This window comes from Oreochromis aureus, linkage group 19 (assembly GCF_013358895.1).
Source record: "Oreochromis aureus strain Israel breed Guangdong linkage group 19, ZZ_aureus, whole genome shotgun sequence".
NCBI classification, from domain to species: domain Eukaryota; kingdom Metazoa; phylum Chordata; class Actinopteri; order Cichliformes; family Cichlidae; genus Oreochromis; species Oreochromis aureus.
In genome coordinates, this window is record NC_052960.1 from 24,802,534 (window position 1) to 24,828,480 (window position 25,947).

At 38.1% G+C, this 25,947-nt stretch overlaps 1 protein-coding gene across 3 annotated transcripts in view; it reads left to right on the top strand.

The window, feature by feature from the left end:
* Positions 1-1,381: 1,381 nt before the first annotated feature.
* exoc3l4 (exocyst complex component 3-like 4) overlaps positions 1,382-25,947 on the top strand; it is a 29,323-nt gene continuing 4,757 nt past the window's right edge. The window contains exons 1-14 of one of the 3 annotated variants that reach the window (XM_039603668.1): positions 1,382-1,890; positions 2,644-2,929; positions 5,894-6,004; positions 7,160-7,384; positions 10,485-11,091; positions 13,498-13,615; positions 15,325-15,450; positions 15,689-15,789; positions 17,074-17,166; positions 19,489-19,612; positions 21,606-21,728; positions 22,406-22,558; positions 23,152-23,273; positions 23,358-23,383. In XM_039603668.1, the coding sequence (XP_039459602.1) occupies positions 2,665-2,929; positions 5,894-6,004; positions 7,160-7,384; positions 10,485-11,091; positions 13,498-13,615; positions 15,325-15,450; positions 15,689-15,789; positions 17,074-17,166; positions 19,489-19,612; positions 21,606-21,728; positions 22,406-22,558; positions 23,152-23,273; positions 23,358-23,373 (2,184 nt within the window). In that variant the 5' untranslated portion in view covers positions 1,382-1,890; positions 2,644-2,664 and the 3' untranslated portion in view covers positions 23,374-23,383. Of the gene's footprint in view, positions 1,891-2,643; positions 2,930-5,893; positions 6,005-7,159; positions 7,385-10,484; positions 11,092-13,497; positions 13,616-15,324; positions 15,451-15,688; positions 15,790-17,073; positions 17,167-19,488; positions 19,613-21,605; positions 21,729-22,405; positions 22,559-23,151; positions 23,274-23,357; positions 23,384-25,947 lie in introns of those variants that run through there. The other 2 variants (XM_039603665.1, XM_039603666.1) reach the window with 2 other exon arrangements.

Genomic DNA, 25,947 nt, shown 5'->3' on the forward strand with positions numbered 1-25,947 from the left:
ATTCCTATTCTGTTTAAATTGTTTTATTGTTTATTAACAGCACAGCTCCAGTTCCAGGTGACAGTAAGTTAAAAGGATGTTACCTTATGATATCCATCAGCAGCCTGTATTCAGTTTGAATACTGCTAGAAATTGGTATGGATCAATTTGTGCCTTATTAGTTTCTAAATTCTATTTCACTGTTACTTTTAACTTTTGGGTGACCGCACAAGGTCTGAGAGAGGAGGACACAGAGGGAGAGAGCAAAAGAAACAGGTGAGACATGTACAGCTGTAGCTTCTGTTTTGGCCACAGTTGTTAATGAGAATTTTACATAACTAAGCAGTGTTTTATACTGATATCAAAAATGGATCCCCAACTGCTATTACAATAATGATTATCAGATTATAGTATTATGCTTTTTGTAGTTGAATGCAGTGTTTGTGACTATTATCAGTGGAACGAAGGCGTGAGGAGGATGGAGAGAGAGGGCAGAGCGATTGTAGAAGAGCAGGAAGAATCAGGTGAGTAAATTTTTTTACCAAATAAGTTGACATGCATTTCATGGATACTGTGTGCTTTCCAGCAGCACACTTAAAAATATCTGTGGTTTTTCTTAAACACGGACTAGCTAATATGAATAGTAGTGTTTGATGGGATTCAAATCTCTATATACATGGCCTAAATAAGATAGCTGAAACTGCATTGGTGTCACAGACTACAAATCTGCTCTGTGATGATGCTCTGTGTTGAATCTGCAGAATGAAGGGAGGGTTTGTATGAATTTTTTTTTAAAAACTCTCTTACCAGTTTGCTTCTTGGCAGTGGGATTTTCCACTTTGTTTATTGGATAATGCTACTTTAAGTGCTTAATGATTTGGTTGACCTCCATGTGGTTAAGAGACTGAAAAAATGCTGTGCTCTCCTCACAAGTTGTTCTTTACTTTGGAAAACTCTGGTCAACATACCTGAGCCTGTGACTCAGGATTGATAACTAAACTTTCCACCTTAAAGCCCTATATTATATTTAAATCTGTGATTATTTATTTGAATTATTTTTAGACACTGCAATATGTCATCAGCTATTTAAGCTGTTTTTGAAGTTGACATTCTACTGAAATTGCAAATGTGAAAAGAGCTGACTACATTTGAAAGAACTATATTCCATTAATATTAATTTTAGAGCACTAACCCTGGCATTATGACTGGGGGCTGAGACCCTCGAAAGCTTCGTATCTAGATTCGCCCCTGAACACAGCCAAAGGTTATGCAAGAGAAATATTTAATGATGCAGGATGATGGGCAGGATTAAAGAATTGCCGTACGTGTTTAATGTTAAATGAAGTACAATTTAAATTCTGTAAGAGTCTTTTTCATTGCTGCACTCTTACGTACAGAATGGGAGCTTGTTGCACCACTACAAGGTTTAAACTAACCTTGAAATATGAGCTGATGGGGGCAACGCGGTTGTAGGCTTTTTGTGTGTGTTCGGGGAAAATCTTCCTGCAAACTGATCAGGGTGTTGGGAAAGGGAATACAATGTCGGTCAGTGGTTTTAGCTTGTGCTGCCACCGACACTCCCACTGACTAAATGTCCGTTTAATCATTAACAAGAGGTCTCTCTGTGTGTGGGTTTTTTTTTTCTTCATTCCGTAAACCTGCTCACTGGAAGGTGATCTCTGGCTTGTCCTTGTGCCCAGAGAAGCTAGTTCGCCTGCTTCACCTTCTGCTTTTACCGCCGGCTTTTTGAAAACTTTCTCCTACAGAGACACAGCTGACTGTAAAAAAAAAAATTTCCTGTCTGCCTTCATGCCAGCAATGCAAATTTAAGAAAGCGAAAGCACCGAATAAGCTATAAAGAGTGAAGCACAAAAACAGCGGAAGTTTTATTAACCGAAGAATCGCCCAGAGGTAAGTTGACTTTTCTTTCCCCCTCATTCGGTCACTGTTAGCAAACCTTTATAATATAAAATAATGTAATGTAATGTGAATGCATTCAGGAAGTCACATATTTTTGGTATCTATATACACATATAGTAAAAGAGTTGTTGGACGTTTGACCTCTTCTTCCTAATCCACATTGGAAGTTACAGAATTTTAGTCACCACAGTCATTTCTAGTAAATTATGAAGACATTTCAAGTCATGATAAAATAACACATAGTTAGAATTATTATTATAATGTCTTGAATAAAACTTGATTGTTTTTATTTCTTTTTCTTCATCTCATGACTCTGCAAATATCCAAATGACATTTTTAGATGTCATTTTTTGTACATTGGTCCAGAGCTACATCAAATATGTAGCATCTGTTAAAACAGTCTCTGACCAATTTTCTGTTCATTGACTGACTTCTTTAATACTGAACTCCTCTCCTTGGTTTTAGTTTTAAAAAACAATGACAGGGAAAGAGCCAAAGAGAGACAGGGGAATTTCTTTAGTTCAGCCTGTACCTGCAGATACAGCAGTTTCAATTTCGTCTGCAGTGTCTTTTGGGTGCTGATGAAAACTGCTGGCTCATGTGTTATTAGTCAACAAAACTCCTCCACCCATTTATTTTCTCAGCAGTCACAATGATTAAAAACTCTCACGCATGCTCACTTGTAGAGCAAAGGCACGGCACATTTTGTTCTTAACAACTTTTCTTTTACATTTTTACTCACAGTTGGGTAGTTAATCAAATGAGATGTCGCAAATGATGGAAAAGTCTACTGAGAACCCCAGTGAGGACAGAGCGTCCTTCAAGAGCAACGGGTCCATCAAGAGCGATGAGAAGTTGTCGACCGATGGCGGCACAAAGTTGGGCAGGCTGCGATCGTTTAGAAAGAGCATCCAGCATGCAACACAGAACAGTCCTCTGTCATCTGTCAAGGGATCAAAGGTCACGTCCAAATCAGATACACCTACAAATGAGTCAGATTCTGCGGCTTCACCACCACCTCCGTCACCCAGTGAGTACCCTCATGGCTGTAATAAAGTCTGCTGTGAAGCAGGTTTTGCAGACAGGTGGAATCTCAAGGTCAAAAGAAGAGCCGAGAGGATCTTACAGATAATTTACACCTCGCTATCTCTCTTAAAAAGGTCCTATCACAAAACATGAATAATGTTATGTCCTAGCTCTTATTAATTTTTGCATGTTTACATTTTTTCGCATGAGCGCCCAGGAGAAAGATCGTGTGAAGTCATTCCCCTCAGATGTGGGTGCTATTTTAAAGAGAGTATGCAAAGGTGGAAGGAGCAGTTGTCTGGGAAAAGGGCAGAAAGGGCCAAAACGCAAATATATCTGTTTGATCAAAGTATCTTAGCAAATGTCAAAAAAATGTTTCCTTGCTCAAAGAAGGACTGCAGGACCATACATTACTGTGCAAAAGTCAGTATTTTCCAAGGAAAGTGGAAAATTACTCCAGAGATTTATTGAAATATGTGCAAAAAATATGAAAATATGGTATGTGAGGCTGGTATTTGTATTTATATTTTATATCAGTTCTAATGAGCATGAAAATCAGTATTTGTTATGGCATAGCCACCTTTATTCTTCAGCTTGGCCTGAACTCTCTTAGCCAAAGTTTGTTTTGTAATTTCTTTAAGTAGTCTTCAGGAAGAGTTCTCCAGGCTTCTTGATATTCAGAGCTCTTCTTTGGATGTTGGGGGCCTTTTTTTCTGTTCTTTGCCAACATGATCCCACACTAGGAAGTGTGGGATCAGTACATGACTGATAGTGCTTTTCTGTCTAGGTATTCATTTACTGCATTGGCGGCATTGTGTGTAGAATTTTGAGTTGAAAAATGAATGAGTCCATTTTGTAATCAGGCTGTAACATGGCAAGATGTGGAACAAGTGAAGCACTGTGAATACTTCCTGGATGCACTTTAAGAAAGTCTGGCTCAGTATCAGGTAGATAAATTACTTTTATCTGATTAGATGTGTGTGAAATGTCATTTAGCATATAAACCAAAAACATCACGATTCAATGATGACATCAACATGATGAGTAGCAAGCTTTTGTGAATGTGTTGTTTTTCTCATGTGATAGTAAAGTAGTGAATTTGACCACATTTCATTTAATTTTGGGAAATAAGGACTTTGGATCACTAAAACCATTGAACTGCAAGCTGCCATATCCAATCCCAGCAAAACAACCTTAGAAAAGCTCCACTTATGTGGCACACAAGCGGAAATTTAGTCACCATCAGATATCACATAATATACTTCAATAGTTTAAGTGCAAACATTTAAATATACTACACTATAGTGTACCTCCAGAAGAGTACAATCAAAGAATAATTGATTAAAGCGCAGCTATGCTCAGTAGAATACAAACTACACAAGCTTTCAGAAATGGAAAACAGCATGCTGATGTCATGTGTTGTGAGTGAGGCAATAATTACCTTTGGAATTCATGCCTTGCTCAAAGTTCCCCTGACTTTAGCCTGAGGACACTTTAAACAGGTCACACTGCTCGCTTTCCTGACAATAATAATAATACAAATATAAATTCTTAATAAAATGAACAAAATCCCACGTTTTCAGTTATTTTGTGGATTTGTGGATAAAACATATTTAGCTATTGCCCAATTCCGTTTGTTATGGAATATCAAAATTTGTGTTACTGCTGAACTTTTCAGTCTGTGCAAGAGGGTGGAAGAAACCACTCTACAGGTCTGTACAGGTCTGTCCACAGCTCCAAGTTACCTCAATTTGAGCCATGGTTACAGTTATCCTTCCCCTCAGGTCTGACATTTTAATAATAATTTCATCCTGCAACACGTGGAATTTGCTCGTGATTTTCTCTGTGAATAAACGTCTAATTTTACTGCACTATGGTGATTTCTGACTGTTTGTACATGTGAGACTTTAGAAATAAAGTCCTGTCCTGGCCATCAAATCAACTAATTAGTAGGAAAGCTGTTTGAATGTAGATAATTTTGGAAATTTGACAAAAGCAATTCATTGTTTCACAGGAAAGGAGTTGCCTTTCTTTGCATGGCGATTAACACCCTCTTGGAAAATTTCTGTTGACGAGGCAGAATCGGGCTTCATTTAGATCCATGTTGTCATGTTTCACTGTTAGCAAAGGTCAGGAGCTCAGAGGAGCATCAAGCCACCTTTTCATCTTTTTTTAAAGTGAACTAAAAGCTTGTTTTAAGCTGCTGCTGATGTGCAGTTTGTCCAGGCTTCATTTTAGAAGGAGAAGAATTAACATTAACTAACTGATTAAACATTCAAAGAGATTATTTGTGTGGATAAGAGAGTTTTCACAGGGGGGCATGTAGTCCTGGAGCGTCCAGGTGTGTGTGCAAATTCACCCCAAGGTCTGACCGTGCAATTCTCAGAGAAACTGCGAAAGAGATGTTTTGTCACAATGCACAGGACCACATTTGGAGAAAATCATACATAGCAAGTCAGTGCAATCACCTCATACCAACTCTCTCTTGTGATTGAGGGGTGATGATTTGGGCTTGTTTTGCAGCCACATGATCCGGGCACCTTGCAGTCATTGAACTTCTGTGTAATGTGAGCCCATCTGCCTGACAGTTAAAACTTGGCTGAAGTCGGGTTATGCAACAGAACAACCATCCCAAAACATTTGGCACAAGTTATGTGATTATTTGTAAATCATTATCTTATCAGAAATCAGGTCAGGCTGTCTCCTAATGACTTTCATTTTTAGGTGCTGGTACTCTGCTGAACTTTTCTTTCTAACACAGCTTACAGTTTTTTGCATTCTTCAGATTGCATAATAGCATTGCCAAAGCCATGCACATACAAACACCCACATAAATGGATATAACCTTTAGTTTATATCCCTGTGACACCACATAGAGAAATGTCTTTGTTTTATTAAACTAAGGACTCCAGAGTCAGTTTATGAGAAACTTGTGCTGTTACTGATGTGCTCTTCTTGCCTCTGTCAGGCCTGAGCACCGACTCTCTGGCTACCCCTCTGAAGAACAACCAGAAAAAAGAAGATGATGAGGCAGATGCTTCTTTTCGCATATCCAAACCACTGACACGATCAAAGACAGGTAAAATGTTAACTTTAATACTAGATCAATGTTGCTACACACTGGCAATATTAAAATATTAAACTTCTACCTATATTTTTTTAGTATTTACAAATTTACTACTAATAATCTACTCTAGAAAGATCAGCGTTCTATAGTTGGAAGTAATGTATTCAGGTAAAGCTGCTATTTCTTTTTACAAGTGTAACATTAACACATATGAACATATATTTTCTGGCCGCTCATTTTCCTGGCAAACAATTTTTTTTTAAAGCAAAATAAATAAATAAAATAAAATAAAAAACAAGTGCAAATACTACTTGATCTTAGTGACAAGCCCAGAAAATGATGTGAATAAAGCATTTGGTATTAACTGCATTATTAAATTCATGTGTAACACTTTGGATTCAGAATTTTATTTGCTGGTCGACCAGCATGTTTTCACATCTAAACATACATCATAAATGCACAGACGACTAGTATAAAAAGTCCAACTGTCAAGTGTTTAAAAACCTCCCTCATCAACTTTCGTATTCAAGATTACTTCCTTGCAAACAAGCAAAAAACCAGTAAAATCGGTCCAGTTTCCTCCAGTTTTTTTTAAGGACACACTCACAACATATGTCACGGTTTTGGCTGGTACATCTTTGGTAATCACCTTGTTGGTGCAAAAATACTAATACAAAGAACAAAGAATACAAACAAAAGAGTACAAACAAAGAATACTTTATTGAAGGACAGCTATGCGAAGTAGAATACCAGATATACAAGTTTTCCTTAATGGAAAACAGCAACTTGATGACATGTGAGGTGAGTGAAGCAATAGGTATCTTTAGAATTTATGTGTTGCTCAAAGTTCCCCTGGTTTTTCACCCAGACACTTCTAAGTTAAACTGGTAAGCACCTTATACTATAGACATGTAAATATGAGTCTTTACTGTAAGGTGTAAACACACTGCTCTGTGTATTATAGTCCATACAAATGTAATAATATATGTCTATGTGAAAGAGCACATCAAAGTGCCTAAAATCTGCACATTTGCAAATTGTCATTTTAGTGGAGCACATAAACTTACAGCTTTTTGCTGCTGAGTTTAAAACTATGACTGTAGAAATGGGAGGATAACAAAACACCCTGAAATCATCAAATCAAATCATCAAACTTTTCTTTTTTAGATCCTGGTATTTCCAAATTCAGTAATTCTTTTATGAAAAGAGGAGCATCCATTCGTCGGAGTCTGAAAATGGTTACTAAGAAGGATACTGATAAAATCTCCACTAAGGCCATCTCTGAAGCCTCAGTGGAGGAAGACATGGAAGAGAAAGAGGAGGAGGAGGTTCTTAGAGAAGAGATCGAAGATTGCTACGTACTGCCAAGTATCCCCCTCACACCACTGTCAGGTACAGTCTCTATTACATGTTCATGTTGGTTTAAATTGACTGTGACTTCATATAACACATTTTTGACTGTAACAATTTTTCCACCTACAAGTGGAAAGGCAGAATAGCACCGTGTCTCAAATGTCCCCTAACATGTTTTCTGTGTATACATGCCACGCTGTAGTCAGTATCTGTCTCTTTACTGTTTGTTTTTGCAACAGACAGAGCCAATGATAAGAGCTTCCTTTGTCATGTAAATACACAGAGGTTCAGTTTATCTGTAGACGCAGTTTCCAATCCAGTCTCATAAATGGGACAGTGGTTTAGCTGTTAAAAAACAGTGATGGTGGCATCTTCTACTTTTAAGAATAAGTTGATGGATTTAAGAGAATTATAGTCTCTTTCTTATTTAGGGACTCTATGAAAATGATTGACAAGCTTTTTAACCATTTATAATGCTGTAAGACCAACAACATCAACTTCCTTGCTTCCCTGAAAACCAGGATGGTCTCTTTTACCTGCCCTGCCCCATGGTTCACTATGAAATGCTGTTCCCTACCACTGGCCATAGGCTTGAAAGGCTCGACAAAAGATCTGGTCCTACTGTCCACCTAGAGGCTACACTGCAAAATCCCCAGTGTTAAATTGAAACTAGAAAGTATCTATATGTGTCCACTCTTTTGAGTGTTAAATTAACACTTTTGACAGTGTTATATTTCTAACAGTAACCTAGTCAGCGTTAAAGATTAACAATGACTAACACTGAGCAGTGCTGATTTTCTATCACTGGAAAATAACTAAAAATGCTAGTAATATTTCAGTGTTAGAAAAACAATACTGCTAATGTTAGTCATTGTTTCTTTAAGACTGACTAGGTTACTGTTAGAAATATAATACTGTCAAAAGTGTTCATTTAACACTCAAAAGTGTTCATTTAATACTCAAAAGTGTTAATTTAATACTCAAATGAGTGGATACATTTAGACACGTTCTAGTGTCAATTTAACACTGGAGATTTTGCAGTGTAATAAAGATCATGTAAGGTCTTATAAAGCAGTCTGTCAAGCCAGGACTCACTATTACTGTTACTGTACTAATACCCTAATTTGCCAACACCAAAGTCATCCTAGACTGCTGTTCCCCACCATCCACCAACTACACCAACTATCCACCACCTCAGGTGCCCCTCTGACACAAGTTCCTGGACTCCAAGAAAAAGTTAACTTTATCTATCAGCACCTTCAAGATTTATCCAGGCCTTTATGACTTTAATAGCCTCCTGCAGTTTAACTATCTGGTATGTGTTATCTGATTTCATGGATAGATACAATTAGGTATCTTCTGCGTAGGAGTGAAAATGATATTCTAACAATACTGCCTGGGAATGATGTATAATGTAAACAGATTGAGTCCCAGCACAGAACCCTGTGGAACTCCATAATTAGCCAAACTGGACAAACTGGAGTCTATTAGATATGATTCAGTCGACTGCAGTGCAGTATCTTTAATACTTATGGCATGCTGTAGTAAAATGTTATGGTCGAGAGTATTGAACCTTTCACTGAGGTCTAGCAGGACAAATACAGAGATGTGTCTGCTGTCAGAAGCCAAAATGATGAACTTTGTCCTGCGTGTCACTTGAAGATTCAGCTTTTTAGATCCAATTAAAAAATAAAATCACTCACAAAAGATTGTCTGGAGAAAGCAGAATGTGTTGAAACAAAGTCTATCAGGCTTCTACAACAAGAACAGAGTCATATAAAAATCAAAACAAAGAAGCAATATAACACAAAGCAAAGCAACATAAGGGCGAAGAGCCTTAAGCACATCCACAAAAGGCAAGGTGATAGGGTAACAGAGAGATAGAGATGTAATTTAAAGAAACAAAGAGAAAAGAAGTAACGGAAAGAGAGAAAAATGAAGCAAGGGGCACAAGAGACAAAGAAAAAAAGAGAAATATAAAAGAGAGTGGCAAAATGAAGAGAAAGGGACATGGACCCCCTACTGATCCTCTACTTAATCACACAAGCCAAGGTGTGAAAGTAGAGGATCAATAGGGGTCCATGTCCCTCTTTGGGGACACTCCCATAGGGCTTAAGTCTGGGACTCTCCACCATTTGACCCTAGAACTGAAGAAGCTTCTCAGATGAGAGGTTGAACGTCTTCAAGCAACTTAAAAAAGTCCAGACACTTTTCTTTCCAAGCTCCTTAGACGACGATGACTTGGATGACTGAGAACCTTCGCAGACATTTCTTTGAATTATATAATTTTTATGATTTCTCAGTATCCTTAAAACCCATTAATCTCATGAAGAACCTTCAAAGTCATGATTTTTCACATCAAACTTGTAGAATAAATTATTGCCTCCACAGCACAGCATAGCTATGGTAATGGCATATTTACTTAGTAAACATAGCTCACTATAGATAGCATAACTGACTACTACCTAAAGATTACTTCAGTATATAAACGAAACACTTAATATATTAATTATCTAAATATATAATAAAATGATTACTTATTCTAAAACACATTGCCTCCAATTTAAGAAAAAAGACTTTAGACATTTAAAATTAATTCAGATATTTCAACATTATTTAATTTCATTGGTATGTGAGTGTACCAGGATACTGTACCAGCAGCTGAAATTGCAATTTGCAACAGCCTTCTTTGCTAGCCTATAGCAGGAGACCAATTCCAACTCACCGTCTCCACAAAAGCTGCAGGTAGGTTTCATTACAGGGTAAAATTAAAGATCTTTGATGTTACTGAGCTTTTACTTTATTAACTTTTGCTGTTTAACTATGATATCCAGTAAAAATGAGCAGTAATTCTATTTTACAAGGATTATACCGTAAATCTAAAATTAAATTCTTTGACATCAAGCAGCATCAAGCCAGTGTAATGATGTGACACCTGATGTGATGAATTGTTCTGGATTTACGGTTTCTGAATGAGCTGCAACAAGTCTACTGAAGTTTGGCTTTTTTTGCTGCGTTTATGTTGACTGGAGCAGCACTACACTCTGATTTTTACCATTGTGGTTTCATAATGAGACATAACTGATTACAGGAGCTCTGTTAAGCCCTTGGTGTTACGATTACTTCTGCTTGCTCACAGTGATGGAGATCAACAAACTGATAGAGACGGGGGAGCTGGAGGAGGCTCACCTGAACCTGCTCTCCCTGCGGCAGGAGTTTAAGCAGCAGTCAGAGTCGTGTCCCGATGGCTCAGCTATGGAGCTGGCCACGAGGGAAAAAGACCTCAACCTCCTCTATGGAATGCTGAGGAAAAAGGTCAGCGACATAGTGTGCGACCCTCTCTCCGACAAAAAGCTGCTGCTCCAAATGGCCCGGGTCATCCAGGAGGAAGAGAAGAGATTAAGAGAACCAGGAGGCCTGAAAGACAGCTGGATGGACGCTTGGAGGGAATCGGTTAGTGCAGGTGTGCAGGTGAAGGTGCAGAGTGTTCACTTGGACAGAATAGAGCAGAACTCCGCCTGGTTAGCTGTTCACTTGGGTCTGTTGGGTGAAGTCATTGTTAAGGACTTGGAGAATGTGAAGCAGGAACTGCGGTGGTCCTACCCACCCAGTTTTAAAGTCTTCAGCACTTATGTGAGACGTTATAACATAGTCGTTGCACAGCACCTGAAGAAGCTGGAGCAGCAGGTGACAGAGCTGAAGGATTTCTATGGTCTGCTGGACTGGATCGTCAACAAGTACAAGAGGTGAGTGGGTAGATTGTTCAAATAGGGCTGTTGTTTTTCCTCAAGGACACCTCTCAAAGGAATTTCCTATTCAGCCAAAACAGTACATAAATAGATGGAGACAAAAAAGAAATGAACTCTTGTGCATTATATTTCACTTTTTAGAATGATGTTAAACAGTATTTACTATTTATTGTGGTGTGAGCACAAAAATTGGCATGCAGTTACTTATTGTAATGTAGTTTTGTAATGTAATTTCTTCTCTGACGCAGGTTTCAGATTTCTAACTCTGATGCTGTACAGCTTCAAAAGCGTTCAGTCGTCTTTGTCCAACATGGCATTTGTCATTAGCCTTGCAAACATGGTTTGTTGAAAGCAGCTACAAAACTGAGTACCCTATAAACAATCATTATGCATCATTTTAGCCAGTCACACATTGCACTGTTGACAGACCGTACTCTGCCAAGAAGATTTTATTTTGGTAGCATTTGTGTGTCATTCTTACTGTACGCACTTATTGTAAAACTTTGTAGGGGTGTGGAGTGCGATCATGTTAACGATCCATTCAAATTTGGCATACATCCACCTTCAAAGTCAACTTAATGATTTATTGGTGGAAAATTGACAAAGAGCCTTAAAAGTTAAAAACTATGATCTTACATGTATATGTATTGTCAACATATAGAAAATAATGTATAAAGATTTTAAATATCATGTCACATTTGACCTCTGACCTCTCCTTTAAGGCCAATTGATAGGCCAAAGTGATAATAACGCTATATAGAGTTATTTAAAACTATGTTTTCTTTTTATTATTAAATTAAAAAAAACCTTAAAGTCATTGTTTCAATAAAGCTCTAGATCTGTTGCTGAAATAGGAGAAGCAGCAAAAGTGGTCAGATGATGGGCACATTTCCTGTCATGGTTCTCTGTGTGGCAGGCAGTGATTGGACCCAAACGCAGGACTCTCAGATGGTATATTTAACTTAAAGGCAGCAGCTTTTGTTTGCAAAACAAAATGAAAAAAATGAAAACTCAAACTAGGATGACTGACCTAAACTGGGAGTTCATGGCATGACATAACCTGACTTGAATAAGAACTCTAAATAGCACCGAAACCAATAGACTAGAAATGATAACTAATGAATTCAAAAGACTATATAATAATTCAAAATACACAACACAATGGGGCATCGACCCAGGACCGTGACATATCCAGTAAGTGCACAACCCATCCTACCACAAATGAAGGGAGCTTTTTTAAAAATATGTTACATATTAAAATGCTTTTTTATTTCATGATTGCAGCCAGTAAAACAAATCACCAGCATTGTGTTTCCTCAGGTTTGAAACATAGAAAACTGTGAAAAACTTGTGGTGTTGCATCTGAAAGCTGTGGGTGTTTGTTGGGCAGTGAAGGTCAGAAAAGCTCGGCTCCACAAGTCTCCATATTTCAGCAACTCTGCCTCTGCTGCTGTGATTTAGGCTATTCTTTATAGTTTTTTATGAATCTCCCATCATTACGTTAGTGTGGTGAAGTGAATAAGTGAATTCAGGTGTTTTTTAGAATACACAGAATACAGAACATGTATTTTGTGATTTAAATTGAATTTAGATAGCCTTTGTAGTGATTGCATACAGCAAACCATTCATACTCTGTGTATCCGCAGTTAATGTACTTTCTCATTATATTATTAAGCATTTTGGAAAACATATACTATATCAGGGAGGAACGAGAGACAGATGATATGCAATAAACTCCTCAGTCGGATTCTTTGAAGGCTTGATGTATTATGCAAACAATATAAAGGGGAAAGGTATGTCTGCATGTCTTCCTGCAGCTTTTTTATCATCTCAGATTTACAGGGGGAACGCACCTAAAATCACATCTTCACTGTCCACATAAAAATGTGTTCACACATGGTGCAGACAGCCGTTTTAATAATACCCAACACAAAAGCAGGACTGCAGCTCCACAGTGAGCGTGAGGTAGGCAGTGCTGACATTATTTGTTGAATCAGGGCATGGGAAACATAAAAAACTGTGCTCAGAACAACATTTGGGAGACCGAAAATAAACAGCTGATCTGATAAAAAGAAGCACAACACTCTCGAGGCCAAAATGGGAAAAAGAAAATCAGGTCACGACCACATTTTTCACAGATTATGTAAAATAGGATCCTCTTCATAAAGCATATCGCGCACAGACCATAATGTAACATGGTTTTCATAAAGCAAATACACTCATTCAATATTGCATTACAGTGTGCAAAGGACAACTGTGTGTATTTAATTGGATTTTATTTTTGATTTTTTTAAACATTTTAATTTCAGTTTCCTTCATACAACATCACAGGTAGGAAAATGTATTTTGGCCGATCATAGTACCACAAAATGTTGTGAACTGCATCTCGTTTCACTCCAACAGTGAGAGGATCATGGGAAGTCTGTCTCTGCAGCCAGACATCCAAGATGAAAGCACTGATCTGCAGCTTGAGGAGAACTTCCTGGAACAACTGAGAGAGAAGTACTGCAGGAGAATGCAGGTGAGGCGCTCACACTGAGCTCATAAAATACAGTTTTTAATGTGTTTCTTGTTGGAATTTCTTCCATAGATGACATTTTAGTCTTTCATATTGTTATTCTTTGTGTAATTATGAGAATGAGTTGAATCAAAAGACCATTGAGATATTATGAAGCACACACTTCATTACTGTACATCTTTATTATGCCTCACTTTAAGAATAATGTCATGTTTAAAGATCTGCTAACTGGCTTCATGACTTTCATGACCTAAACTGAGCTGACTTGACATGAATCAATTATGTATAATTGATTCATTGGTGTGTGGAATACCATTTGTGTTTGCTTTAGCTGTCTTGGCTTTTATGACCTGGGTAGAACTTCTGAAGGGTTAGGGTGGATGTGTGGATAGATGGATGGATTGGTGGATGAATGGATAACCATGGAATGAGAGGTTAGGCTGAAAACGAATGCTAGCTAGCTGGGTTAGCATAGTGAGCCCGTACACAGACTCAGATACCAACTTATCAATTACGTAGATATAGATACCTAATTAGTGCTACTAGGATATACATTCAGCAAGATAGTACACTGGAAAAAAACCCACATAAAATCCATCACACTCACAAACCAGTGTGTGATGTCACAGTAGCTAAGTGGCCATCAAGTGGTTATTTATAGAAATGCAGTTTTTTAAAGAGATTGTTTTGAAGAAATGTAACAGAGTACTACCAATCTGTCTACATGCCAGACAGCCTCTCAGTAAACCTTTGCAGTTGCAGTAAACCTCCAGGATTCAATCAGATTAGAAGTTTAGTGATTAACTTGGTTACATGATGTCAGTGACTACAGGCCAGAGGTTTGTTTGGTTTTACTGCTTTCACATTCATACCATAAAACACATTTACAGTTTGAGCACACTGATGTTGAACCAGCTACAATCTTGCCTACAGAATAACATCAGGTCAGATGACTTTTTAATGTGACAGAGGTCACTAACACTCATGGTAACAATCTCCCAGACAATAAAGACCTCAGTCTGCAGCTCTGTTTCAGGAGTATTGGAGAAAGCATATCCTCTGATAATTAACCCATCTACACAGTGAAGATGGCAATCATCTATGATGTAGTTGCAAATCTTCAGTTCACAGTTTGATGCACAGTACTGTTAAACTTCCAGTTAAAGACACATAAAACAATAAAACCTTGGTAGGAATCAAGTAGTTTCTTCAACAGATTGTTTAAAATCATTATCCAAGTTGCTGTGATCACAACTTAGTCACATAACCAAAACATGAGTATACAAAATAGTACAACGAAAGCCTTTGATTTATTTTCCCGAAGTGCGTCAAACCCATTGACATGGTAATAAAACAAGATCACAGATAACTGAGCACATTATCAGTGTAAGGGCCTCTACCAGCAGTTTTTTACCAGTGCTTGTTATTTTCTTGATTGATTTTTATATTACTGAAAAAACAAATTCCTTGCTTATTGTATTTAGAAGTTGGTTTTTTTTACTAGTGAAAAACACAAAGATATTCATTGTACTTTCATATAAGGAAAGAAAATACTCAAAGCATCAGTTTTGAGTGGTTACACCCAGCAAATGTTTGACTAATGGTTTCAATTCTGATATAGTTCTCAGAAGAGATGTTGCCACGAGTTGCTGAAACAGCTGTTTTGCTGGCACTTTAATGCTGACTTCCACTCTGCTTGGCTCTTTCTGCAGGAGGAACTGAGGAAGATACAGGACAGAGTCATTGAACTTGAAAATGAAGAGGTGTGGAAGGATGGCAAGGCTCCCGAAAAGGAGGACAACTTCCCCATTTCTTCATTTCCCATTGACATCTTAACGGTACTTATTGAAATATCACATAATGCACATAATGTATACATGCTAAACACATCAAACCCATCAGATACAGATAGAATCTCACATTTATTTATTTAGTTAGTTATTTATTTATTGGTGAAGATTTCTCTGCCAACAGATTTTAATCCTCCAAGTTGCAATGTAGTGTTTTCACCATAGGGTGGCAGCACATAACTTCTGTTTCCTTACGCTGTGTACCATCTCTGTTTTTTCTCAACAGAGCGTGAAATCGTTTATTTTAAACTCTATCAAACTTGACGCTCAGCTGGAAAAGAAAGTGGTTTCTTCCTGCTTCGAGGAGTTGAAACAATTCCCAAATGGGTATGGCGACACATAAACAATACATCTATCTATCTATGCATCATAGACATTTAACAGGCAACGTTACCACAAGAATCTCAGTGGAAAACTTTCACTCCACCCTCCTGGAAGCAAGCTGATTTTACTCTTATCTTAGTGGCTTCGAAATAAACTCCAGATTACAATTTCTTTTGATGGCGTGTTGTAATCTGAGGGTTATTTTTTGTGACTGAGCACAGGCATTAAAGTGAGTCACAAATATATAGATGGTTTTCTGTCTGATTACCGTGACATGTAGCGCAGATGTTGTGTAATCCATGTCTTTGATCAGTGGTGGCATTTTCAATCATTCTGTTACAGCGGAGGTTTTTCTGGAACTTTAGTTGCTATTCTGACTCTTCTCATTAAAATGGAAAGTACCATGAAAATTCAAGACTCTTCATTTCTTTGGAAGTGAACAAAGTTCCAAATTCAGCAAGGGATCAACCACTTCTTTCCCCTACTGTATACGTGGCAGGAGTGGGATCAAAGAAAAAGTATTATGGCTACACCAAGATAACAGCAAAAACAACTGGATTAAAATAACTTGTTGTGATAAAGAACTGAGATGAGGAAGAGGAAAGCATCCACCTAGAAAAAACAAACAAAAAATCAGGACGCTGACCTTTTTGCAGTAACCGGACAGTAATGAGATTGTTATGTTGAGCAATACAAGCATATTCCCCTCGATTGGTCAGACAATCCTCTGAGGATCATGTGTTTGTCCCCATCCCACACAGTTCATATAAGCAATCTCCCTCCTCCATCTTCCCCCGCAGACATTCTACCCAAAATATAGCAGAAAGGAAACAAAACATAATCAAAATAAAGGATTATATTAATCAGTGAAAAGGAAATAACAAAACTCCCACACAAAACTTGGGAAACCTTTTTGTTAGGGAGATGACTTCTGCACACAAGCACTGTCATGCTGAAACAGAAAAAACCTTTTATTTACTTGAAGCTGTGAAGCTGATGGAAACATTTCTGTATCCTGCAGCTATGACTTTTCAGCCTGTCTGCAAATTCTCCTAATGTATTTATGATTAATAAATAACCTTTCTCTGCATTTTTTTAACAACACTTCTTATGCATTCAGTATTTTAAACATCACTTTTTCCTGTTATTTTTCCATCCCCCTTGGAGGGTTTCTGTTTCCTATAAAGTCTGTAACTTTGCTTTGCAACAAAATGCCCTGTTATTTATCTGGCTTGTTTAACTCTGTCCGCCTCCTCCACTGACTGAAGCTTCTTCTTTCCTCTGCAGGTTTGAAAAAGCATTCAGCCAGCATTGCACCTCTCGCCAGCCTTTGTGGACAGAGTATCGTATTACATACATTAACAGCTTTACTTCTTTAAAGTAAGTCACGTGACTTCCTGGAAACATCCACGAATACCCTGCCAGAGTTAGCGTGTCCTGACACGGTTATCTCCAGGGTTTATTCCCCATTGTTCCCCCCAATAAATCCGTCAGCACATTTGTCTCGTGTGGATTTAGAGACAGGATGGATTTATGAACAATTTTAATTTAAAAAAAAACACCTGGATGCTATTTAGTCCCGTTTATTTGATTAAAAAAAATCATGCAAAACCAAAGAGAATGAAAGGTATATTGTCTAAAGTCAGAAAAATTAATACAGTTTATCTCAAGAAAACCAAAAGTGTGATGAACATGACTGCCAGTGGGTTCTGAAAATGTATTACCCATACTTTGAAGACAATATGTGTATTGTTCATTGTAACAAAGCTGTTTTGTGTTTATAGCTATAACAGAGAAGCTATTCTGTCATTCTCTTTATGAAAGTTTTTGAAATGAATCAGAAAATCCAATGTAGAAAGCAGACTTGAGCAGAAGTTCATGGTTGTCTTTTGCTTGGATGAGTCATCTCTCAGATAGTCAGCTCTGACATATGTCTGCTGGGACAGTAATTCTGTTGTGTGCCACGACTGCTGAGTCTCACAAGCGTGGGGGTTCTTTGGATGGGACAGCAGAGGCTTTTATATACCAGAGCAAAAAGAGATCCAGTCAGACATAAATACAGCCTTAGAGAACACGTGATTTCAGAGAAGCAGGGCTCTGAATTTGAAACACTGCTGTGGTATAATCGGGGAAAAGAGAAAGTACTGAGGGCACACCAGCTGCTTCTGTCACTCGCTGCGCTGGTTAGCTCAGTTTCTTCAGGGATATTTAATCAAGGTTCTAACGTTTTATATTTATAGCTGCAGGTTAAACCTAGAGCCTATCCTAGCTTCCATAGGGCATGATGTGAGGTATACCCTGGACAGATTGGCTATCTGTTCAGGGCGTATTTTCATGCTTAGTTTAAGTTTTTGTTATCATTTTGGTTAGCTGGGCTTTGCTTGATTTAATTACTGTTATATCTTTTGTTACTGATCCTGCTGTGCTCATGTTTCTTCTGTCACTGCCCGTTTCTTTCCATATATGTACATGGAAGGACTGGGAAGGGAAATAGATGTAGTGCTAAAGTCTGTCTGGGAAATCTCATCAGACCATTTGTTATGTTTAAACTAGGAAAGCCCTTCAGTATTCCTGTTTGAAAGCTCGATTCAGTACACACACTTTTCCTGCCTGTAGTGCCAGGGAAAACACAAGGAAGTCTAGAAATATGCAGGAAACTGGAGACACATTAAGGGAAAAGACAGACCGTGTCTGCCTTTGATAAAGTTCATTAAAAAACAAAAAAACAAAATTCAGCTCCACTGTATTGAGTTTTCTGCAGGAAGTTTATGAGATGGCTTAATCAAAATGCCTAAACAGGCTAAAACAACAGTGAATAGCAGTGATAAAAAGAGCTGATAGGACCACATTCGACATGTTACTGAAATAAAAGCATACGTCATATTGGCAGAGGTGTCCTCATTCTGCAGAAAATTCAGTCTGAGAATTCAGATCCTGGTGATATATAGAGTCTGTAAAAAGAGGAGGTTAGGATGAATGGCAAAAAAAAAAAAACCGCAGACGGTAGAACCAAAGCCTGATCACACAATGGCTCACTGGGCTTTCACATTATTATTATCATTGTAACCATGATTGTCGTCACCGTGCTGACGCCATAGATGGATCAAGTAAAAATTTCAGATGAGTTTAAATCTCACTGACGTCGAAATCGAGGTCATAGTTTTCTGGAAGTCTTGTAAATCCAAAGAATGACGTCACCTGGGATGTTCACACTTACAGATACATCTGTTAGGAAGCTGAGGGGGTACCAGCATTTTATAACAGGGAGTCAATGCTGTAGATAACCCTCTCAGGACACGCCAACTCTTGCAGAGTATTAAACAGGGAATGGGAAAAATAAAAAACAAAATATAAATAAAAATACACCAACCCTGCCCTGCAAAAACGTGCGAGTATTTTAAATGAATTGAAATGTGAAGTGTGAAGAGAAATATCTCACGGTTTGTCCCAAAGTGCTTCATTAAAGACCAAAAATACTGGAAAAATCGATTAAAAAACTTAAGATACTTGTAACTTGTAAGTAGTATAAGACAGAAATAAACATGCAACATACTCAAGTAATTACTTAAAATTAATGTAAGCAAATGAGATGTGCTTCACCAGACTCACCAGTGCAGATCTGATTGAAAATGTGGCAATATTATCACCATCAAACCTCATGATGATCAAGTTTTTTTTATTTGTTGTTGTTTTCTCCTGCAGGAAACACATGGAGGAGTACAAAGAAACCTGTGAAGATGGGGTGAAAGGCTTTCAAAAAGCGGTGGATAGTTTGATTGACAAGCTTATGCGAGACCTGGAGGATCAGTTTAAAGAAGATGTCAAGGTACGGTAAAGGTAACTAAATGGTGCCGACAGCGCCACCTGGGGAGGGAGTTACACCCCAGGAGAGATTACAATAACCAGTGCAAACATTGTGGGCACACAGGCTCATTGCTAACGAGCAGAGGCGTGGCAAATCAATTTCATAGAACAAACTTTAGACAAAACTACAAATATACACCTGCAGAAAAGAAAACAGCAACTTAAGCAGCAGGGCTGGCAATACCGAACCATTAATTAAGACACTTTATTAACAAACATTAGTTAAAAGAACAAGGTTCAATACCAGCCAACACGACAGCAACAAAGCAACAACAAGGCTACAGGAAGACGGCAGCAGTGTGTAGGCCTGGAAAAACAGAAGGAACCACCCTTTAACAGTTACACAGCTTAAACAATTGCCAGGGGAAGTGAATCCAATCTATAATACTTAAAGACAGCCTGTGAATAACAGGAATGAGTGCACATTGCCAGGGACCTGGAGGAGGCTACAGCTGCTTCTTATAACCGACCTCTGATTAACCCCTAAGAGAGGAGTGCTGCGTTTGCTGACACCATACATGAACCAAACATCTCCTACCAAATCTAACCAACTGCATACTTATTATTCATAACTATACTAGATGCTATGAGTGTTTAGACCAAAAACGTTTGGTATTGTGGAAAGTTTTAGTATATTCAAAGACACAAACACATGCAGAATGCCCCCCTAAGTAAGCGTAAGAGTACTTTCCTAAAGTCTTTCTCCAGATGTCTTTAAAGTGGGAAGTAAATGCAGTGACTTTCTTGAAACATTCAAAGATACAAGGAAGTAGAATATAAGCTAAATCCAGATGTTTGGCTTACATGCTGTTCAATTCTACAATTGTACCATTCTAATCAGCTTGGAAGTCAATATCTGGTATGATTGCTGTTATTTTCAACACAGCCTGAACTCTCACTCTCACTGTTAGCCTTTAAAAAGTCTTCAGGAATAGTTTTACAGACTTCTTGAACAATACTTAAATGCTCTTTAAGATGTTGACTTATCATTGGTATTTTTTAACTAAAACTAAAGTGCCCACAGTTTCCTTTTTGTGTTCCTTTCTAAGTTGTTTGTTACGTGTAGCCACAACCACGATTCATTCCTTGAGTTAGGTTTCTTTTTTATGCTTGAATGATTCATAGGTCAGTGTTAAGAGGCTCGAGGACTGGAGTGAAAATGAGGGAAAACACAGATAATGGCCAAAGAAAAGGACTTTCTGAAAGTGTGGAGAAATATTACTTAATACTAGTCTGGCTCCTTCAAAACAAAATTTTGGACTTTTGCACATTACTTTGTCTGTGAAGGTTCTCAGTCATCCAGGTCAAATGATGGAGAGTCTCAGGAACAGTGACTTTGAAAGCGTCTGGACTTCCTTAAGCTGCTTGAAGACGTTTCACCTCTCATCCGAGAAGCTTCTTCAGTTCTAGTGTCAAATGACGGAGAGTCCCAGATGGTTGCTCACAGTGGACATAAATGGCATAAATGGAAACCTTGGCTGATTGTGACCTACACATGAGCCACACCTTGGCTCATGTGATTAGTTAGAGGATCATTAGGGGGTCCATCATCCTCTTGGGGGGAAACTCCCACAGGGCTTAAATCTGGGACTCTCCATCATTTGACCCTAGAACTGAAGAAGCTTCTCGGATGAGAGGTGAAACGTCTTCAAGCAACTTAAAGAAGTCCAGACGCTTTTCTTTCCAAGCTCCTTAGATTGCACATTACTTTAGATTTTGTGATAAAGATAAATACGCATATATGTAGGCTTTGAGAGGAGGTAGTTCCATTAACTGCTTCTCATTCAATATATTCCCTTTAATATGAGGTTTGAGGTTTGTTTGTTTTTTTACTTTTAGCCTATTTAGTAGAATAATCAGGTGTTAACCTGAAATGTGACTTTTTATAATGTGTCGTGAATAAACCCCCAAAGGCATTGTGTGATTAATGGCTGTGTTATTTGTTGTTTTTCCAGCCTTACTTAAGGAGAATGATGACAAGGAAATGGCTCACCAACGATGAAGACTTTGATCAACTCTACAGCCGGACAAAGCTGCTTTCCCAGCACTGCAGTCTCATGATGCCACCACATGCCAAAGTGAGAAGGAGGAGATGGCCTGGAAGAAAGCCAACAGGGGCAGTCCAGAGTTGACCAACCACTTTATAAAATTTAACAGCCAAATGTTTTTACTTACAGTACAGGAAAGCCCCGCCGCTTGGAATAAAGACAGGTTGCCTGCCAAAGTAAAGTCCCTTGCTAAGGCTAAAGATTTTCTGGCATTTGTCCCAGTCTGATTAGACAGTTACCATGAAAGGAATTACCTGTAACAGAAGTTTTTATGATAATTATGGTTTTATTTGTAGGGTGTTAGGTGATTTAAATAGGAACAAAAGATGCAGAATATCATCTAATATCTATTGTACTTAGAAGGTTATTTAATGCTTTTTATGAAATCGGGAAGTCCTGTTTATTTTAGATCGATTGTCTCGGAAGTTCCAGTTAATACATTTGGCTCTTCCATTGTTTTTCTCCGGATGCTGCAACAGCAAAAAAAACAAAAACAAACTGTGAGTGTCATGAATCCTAACAGGAAAGAGTGAATAGGTAGATTAAAAGGTGTCAGTTCAGATGAATTGAACCCGGGTGGTCACGATGCATTATCACCTCCAAACTAACATTTCCGTTTTTTTGTATCCATCCTGTTATTCCGCCACCTAACTCCCTCTTTCTGTGTGTGTGTATGTGTGTTTGCGACTCTGTTACCCTGGAGACAGGCGTTTGCAAGCAAATTGCACTACCATGTGGTGATAGAATACATCGGTCAGCTGATGAAGAGTAACTACTCGTGCAAAAACCGGAAACACGAGAAGGCCGCGACCAAGATCCGTCATCAGTGGAATAAACTCAGTGATCTATTTGAGGACATGGTAATTAAGTCATCACTTCCCTATCAACACTAAAAGCAAATAAAAAGTAAAATACAAATTAATTGCTGTAGGTATTTTTACGTACATGTCATGATTCAGTAAACCTTCAAACTACTTTGAAATTTAAACAGGTTTAATGAACAGTAGGAATGTTTCTAATTATTTTTAGCCAAGTAATCTAAACACGTTTAACCTCCTAAGACCTGAACTCTTTCATGGCATGCATTTGTAATTTCTCTTTGCTATTTGGGACCTGATGAATGTAAAAACAAAGAATGATGTCTAAATGGTCCTTTATTTTCATTTCACGTAATATGCATCCTCTTTTGCTTTAAAATGCAAAATACTGACCTGATCTTTGGTCCACAGATCCTTCGTTCATGTTAAAAGCAGTATAAGTGTGTGTATAAGTGGCGTATTTGCCTTTGATGGTTGGGTCACATTGCTCTCAATGAGCAGCATAACAGGAAATCCTCTGCTGTGTAGCCCCTTTATTTGTGTAGTCATGTGTTTTATTCAAAATTCAAAGGATGTTCAAGGTCAGCAGCAACTCCATCAGTTTTTAATGTTTTTATATTTTTTTTCTTTTACAGAAGTCAAATGATGAGTGGCTCTACCATGTAGGAGACGACTTGAGCAACATCATTGGACAGAAAAACACAACAGACATCAAGAACCATCTGCAGCCTGTAGTACAGCATTACCCAGACTTCAGGTAAGCATTTCTGCCAAATGCAACATGACGATTCACTAAAAATAAACCAGGAAAAATCCTGTTCTACGCTCTCTTACTCTTTAGGATGCAGGCAGATTAGGGTTTTCCCATAATCCACTAGGTGAAAGGTAAGGAAAGCTTAGGCTGGACTGGTTTCTGGCCTTTTACGGATTTGGTGTGTACAATTTAGGCCAGGTTTATACAAAATAACCCTGTTTTATGCCAATGGTTATATCTGAATAGAGAGAGCAGTGTTTTCTGCTCTGACATTTACCAAAATTTGGCTCCAGTGCTTGTTGCAGTTGAGCATTATTAAAATTTTCCTTTACTGAGCTTTGTTAATATTGTACAAATCACCAGAAACAAAAGGACATCACTATTTGTCTTGGATTAATATTTAGCTGATAGAGAGGAGTTAAAATCGGATTTGGTGGAAGAGGAAATCCTAAAATTGGGTGCTTTGCAAGGGCAAAAAAATTGCTCAGTAATAAGTTACATAATAGCTTATTTTGTGAGTGCCGGTAGATTTTTCTTTGTGTACAGGCTGTGATCAGCTGACCTGTGCGGCTTCTTTGATGGTGGTGGCAACCCCCAATCCTACTCAAGTAAATAAAAGTGAAGTAAAGTGTTTGGAAAAATGTACTTCTAAAAGTACTTTTGTTGCACCATGTTCATTCATTTATGAGCTGCTGTAACATGAGTCAAATGGCTGAACTGCCACCTCAGCATGCAGTCAAGTTCTATAGTCTTACTATGACCTACTAATTTTATTCAGGTGTGTTGCAGCAGGGACACAGAAAAGTTTCAGGACACTGGCCCTCGAAGACTGGAGTTTGATACCTGGGATATAACCTAGCATTGCTCACGAACACCACAGAACCTGTTTAGCCTTCACTAAACTGTATAAAACTGCTTAGAGCTAGCTAGATGTTAGCCACACTACAACTTTATTTACATCTGCACCATGAACACATCACAGGACAAAGTGTAAGCCACTCTGGGATGTCATATTTTCTTATTGCTGATAAAAGAAGCACTGATAGTTTTTTTAAATGTATTTATGTATTTATTTATTTTGTTTTTGTTTTTGTTTTGTTTTTGCGGGGGGGGGGGGCAGTTTTTGCACTGCAGTTCAGGACAAGCTAAGGTCATGCAGTATGTAGGCTTTAGGGGGTTCTAATGAATTCCAATGAATTTGTTTTATAAAAGTGAAACATGCATGGAGTAAACTATAAAACAACAGCATGTCTGTGTCGCAAATTTGTGGTTGTGACACGCGAAGAAAAGCAGAAAGAAAAAAAAAATCCAAAATGAAGACACAACAAAAGTGTCAGACCTTCCCCTTTGTGGTTGTTGACGCACATAAAGGAATTCTTTGTTTTTGGTGTAAAACACAGAAGTGGGCAGATTGTACCTGAATAGGAATCCCCCCTTATCAGCTGTCAAGTAAACCTAATTGGACTTTGACCATCATCAGGAGAATGAGGAAGTGAAGCGAATTTCAATGACTGACCCAAAGCAGAAGAGCAATGTTTAATTAGCTGTCTGTGACATTCATATTAACCCCTCTGACATTTAGCATCAGGGATATATCTTGTCCAAGCACGACATCTGAGATGGGATTTTCTTGAAAGGAAGCAGATAAAACCTCAACTTCAAGTCTGAGGCTTTATCATTCCACACACACGTTCCACAGAATATGAATGGTATTATTAACAGCCATCACATGATAATGAGCTTTATTCTCACCTTATGACTCATGAATAGCTGAGTGGGACAAACTGCAGACATGTGAGGGGAATAAGGTGATCAAAATAAACTAAAGGATATGTTGGTAACAAATATGAAATCCACAAGTTATGGTGATTAGTCAGTTTCTTTTTCTTTGCAGAAATTTGGATATTGTTTGCACTAAATTTAGATCTGACAGCTTTTTTATCATGAGACAACACACTTCACTCAGCGAACATGAATACTAGAAGTCTTTTGACAGATATCAGCAAGTGATGAAATGATGCCTAAAAGTGTGTTCCTGAATCAGTGTTATATGCCTGAAAACAAAGGCATGTGCTCATTGCAGACAGAAAAACAGACTTTCTCTAATCTCAGCTAATTTAGTGCTTACTGCTGTCCAGTGGATGGGGGATAAGTCCAGTGGACATTTCAGTGAACAGTTCCTGAATGACATTCAAAGCTCTTCTTTGGATGTTGCAAAAACAGGCAGGTTGGTCATGGTTTGTTGTAACAAAGTGTCTGAACATTATATTTAAAATAGGTTCTTTGCAAAGTTATCTGTTATGTGTAGACACAATGCACCTCCATTCCTTGAGTAAGGATTTTTTATAGTCAGTTGATGCATAGGTCAGTGTAAGCAGCATAACAAATAAAATGGTTTTTCAGAAAATGGTCATGAACAAGGACTCGACCGAAAACTAGTGAAAAAAGCAGCCAGTCCAAAGAAAACCCGAAGAAAGAAAGAAACACCCTGGAGAACTATTGCTCAAGACACTTTTAAAAAGTTACAAGAAAGTCTAGCTCCGTTGAAGCGACATAAAGAGATTAAGGGTGGATAATTAGTGTTGTACATTATATAAATGTCAAAATTAATTATGATCTTGTTCAGTTGACAGTTCAAGCTGATATTCAATAGTCGGAACAATTTTTGGCTCCAGTT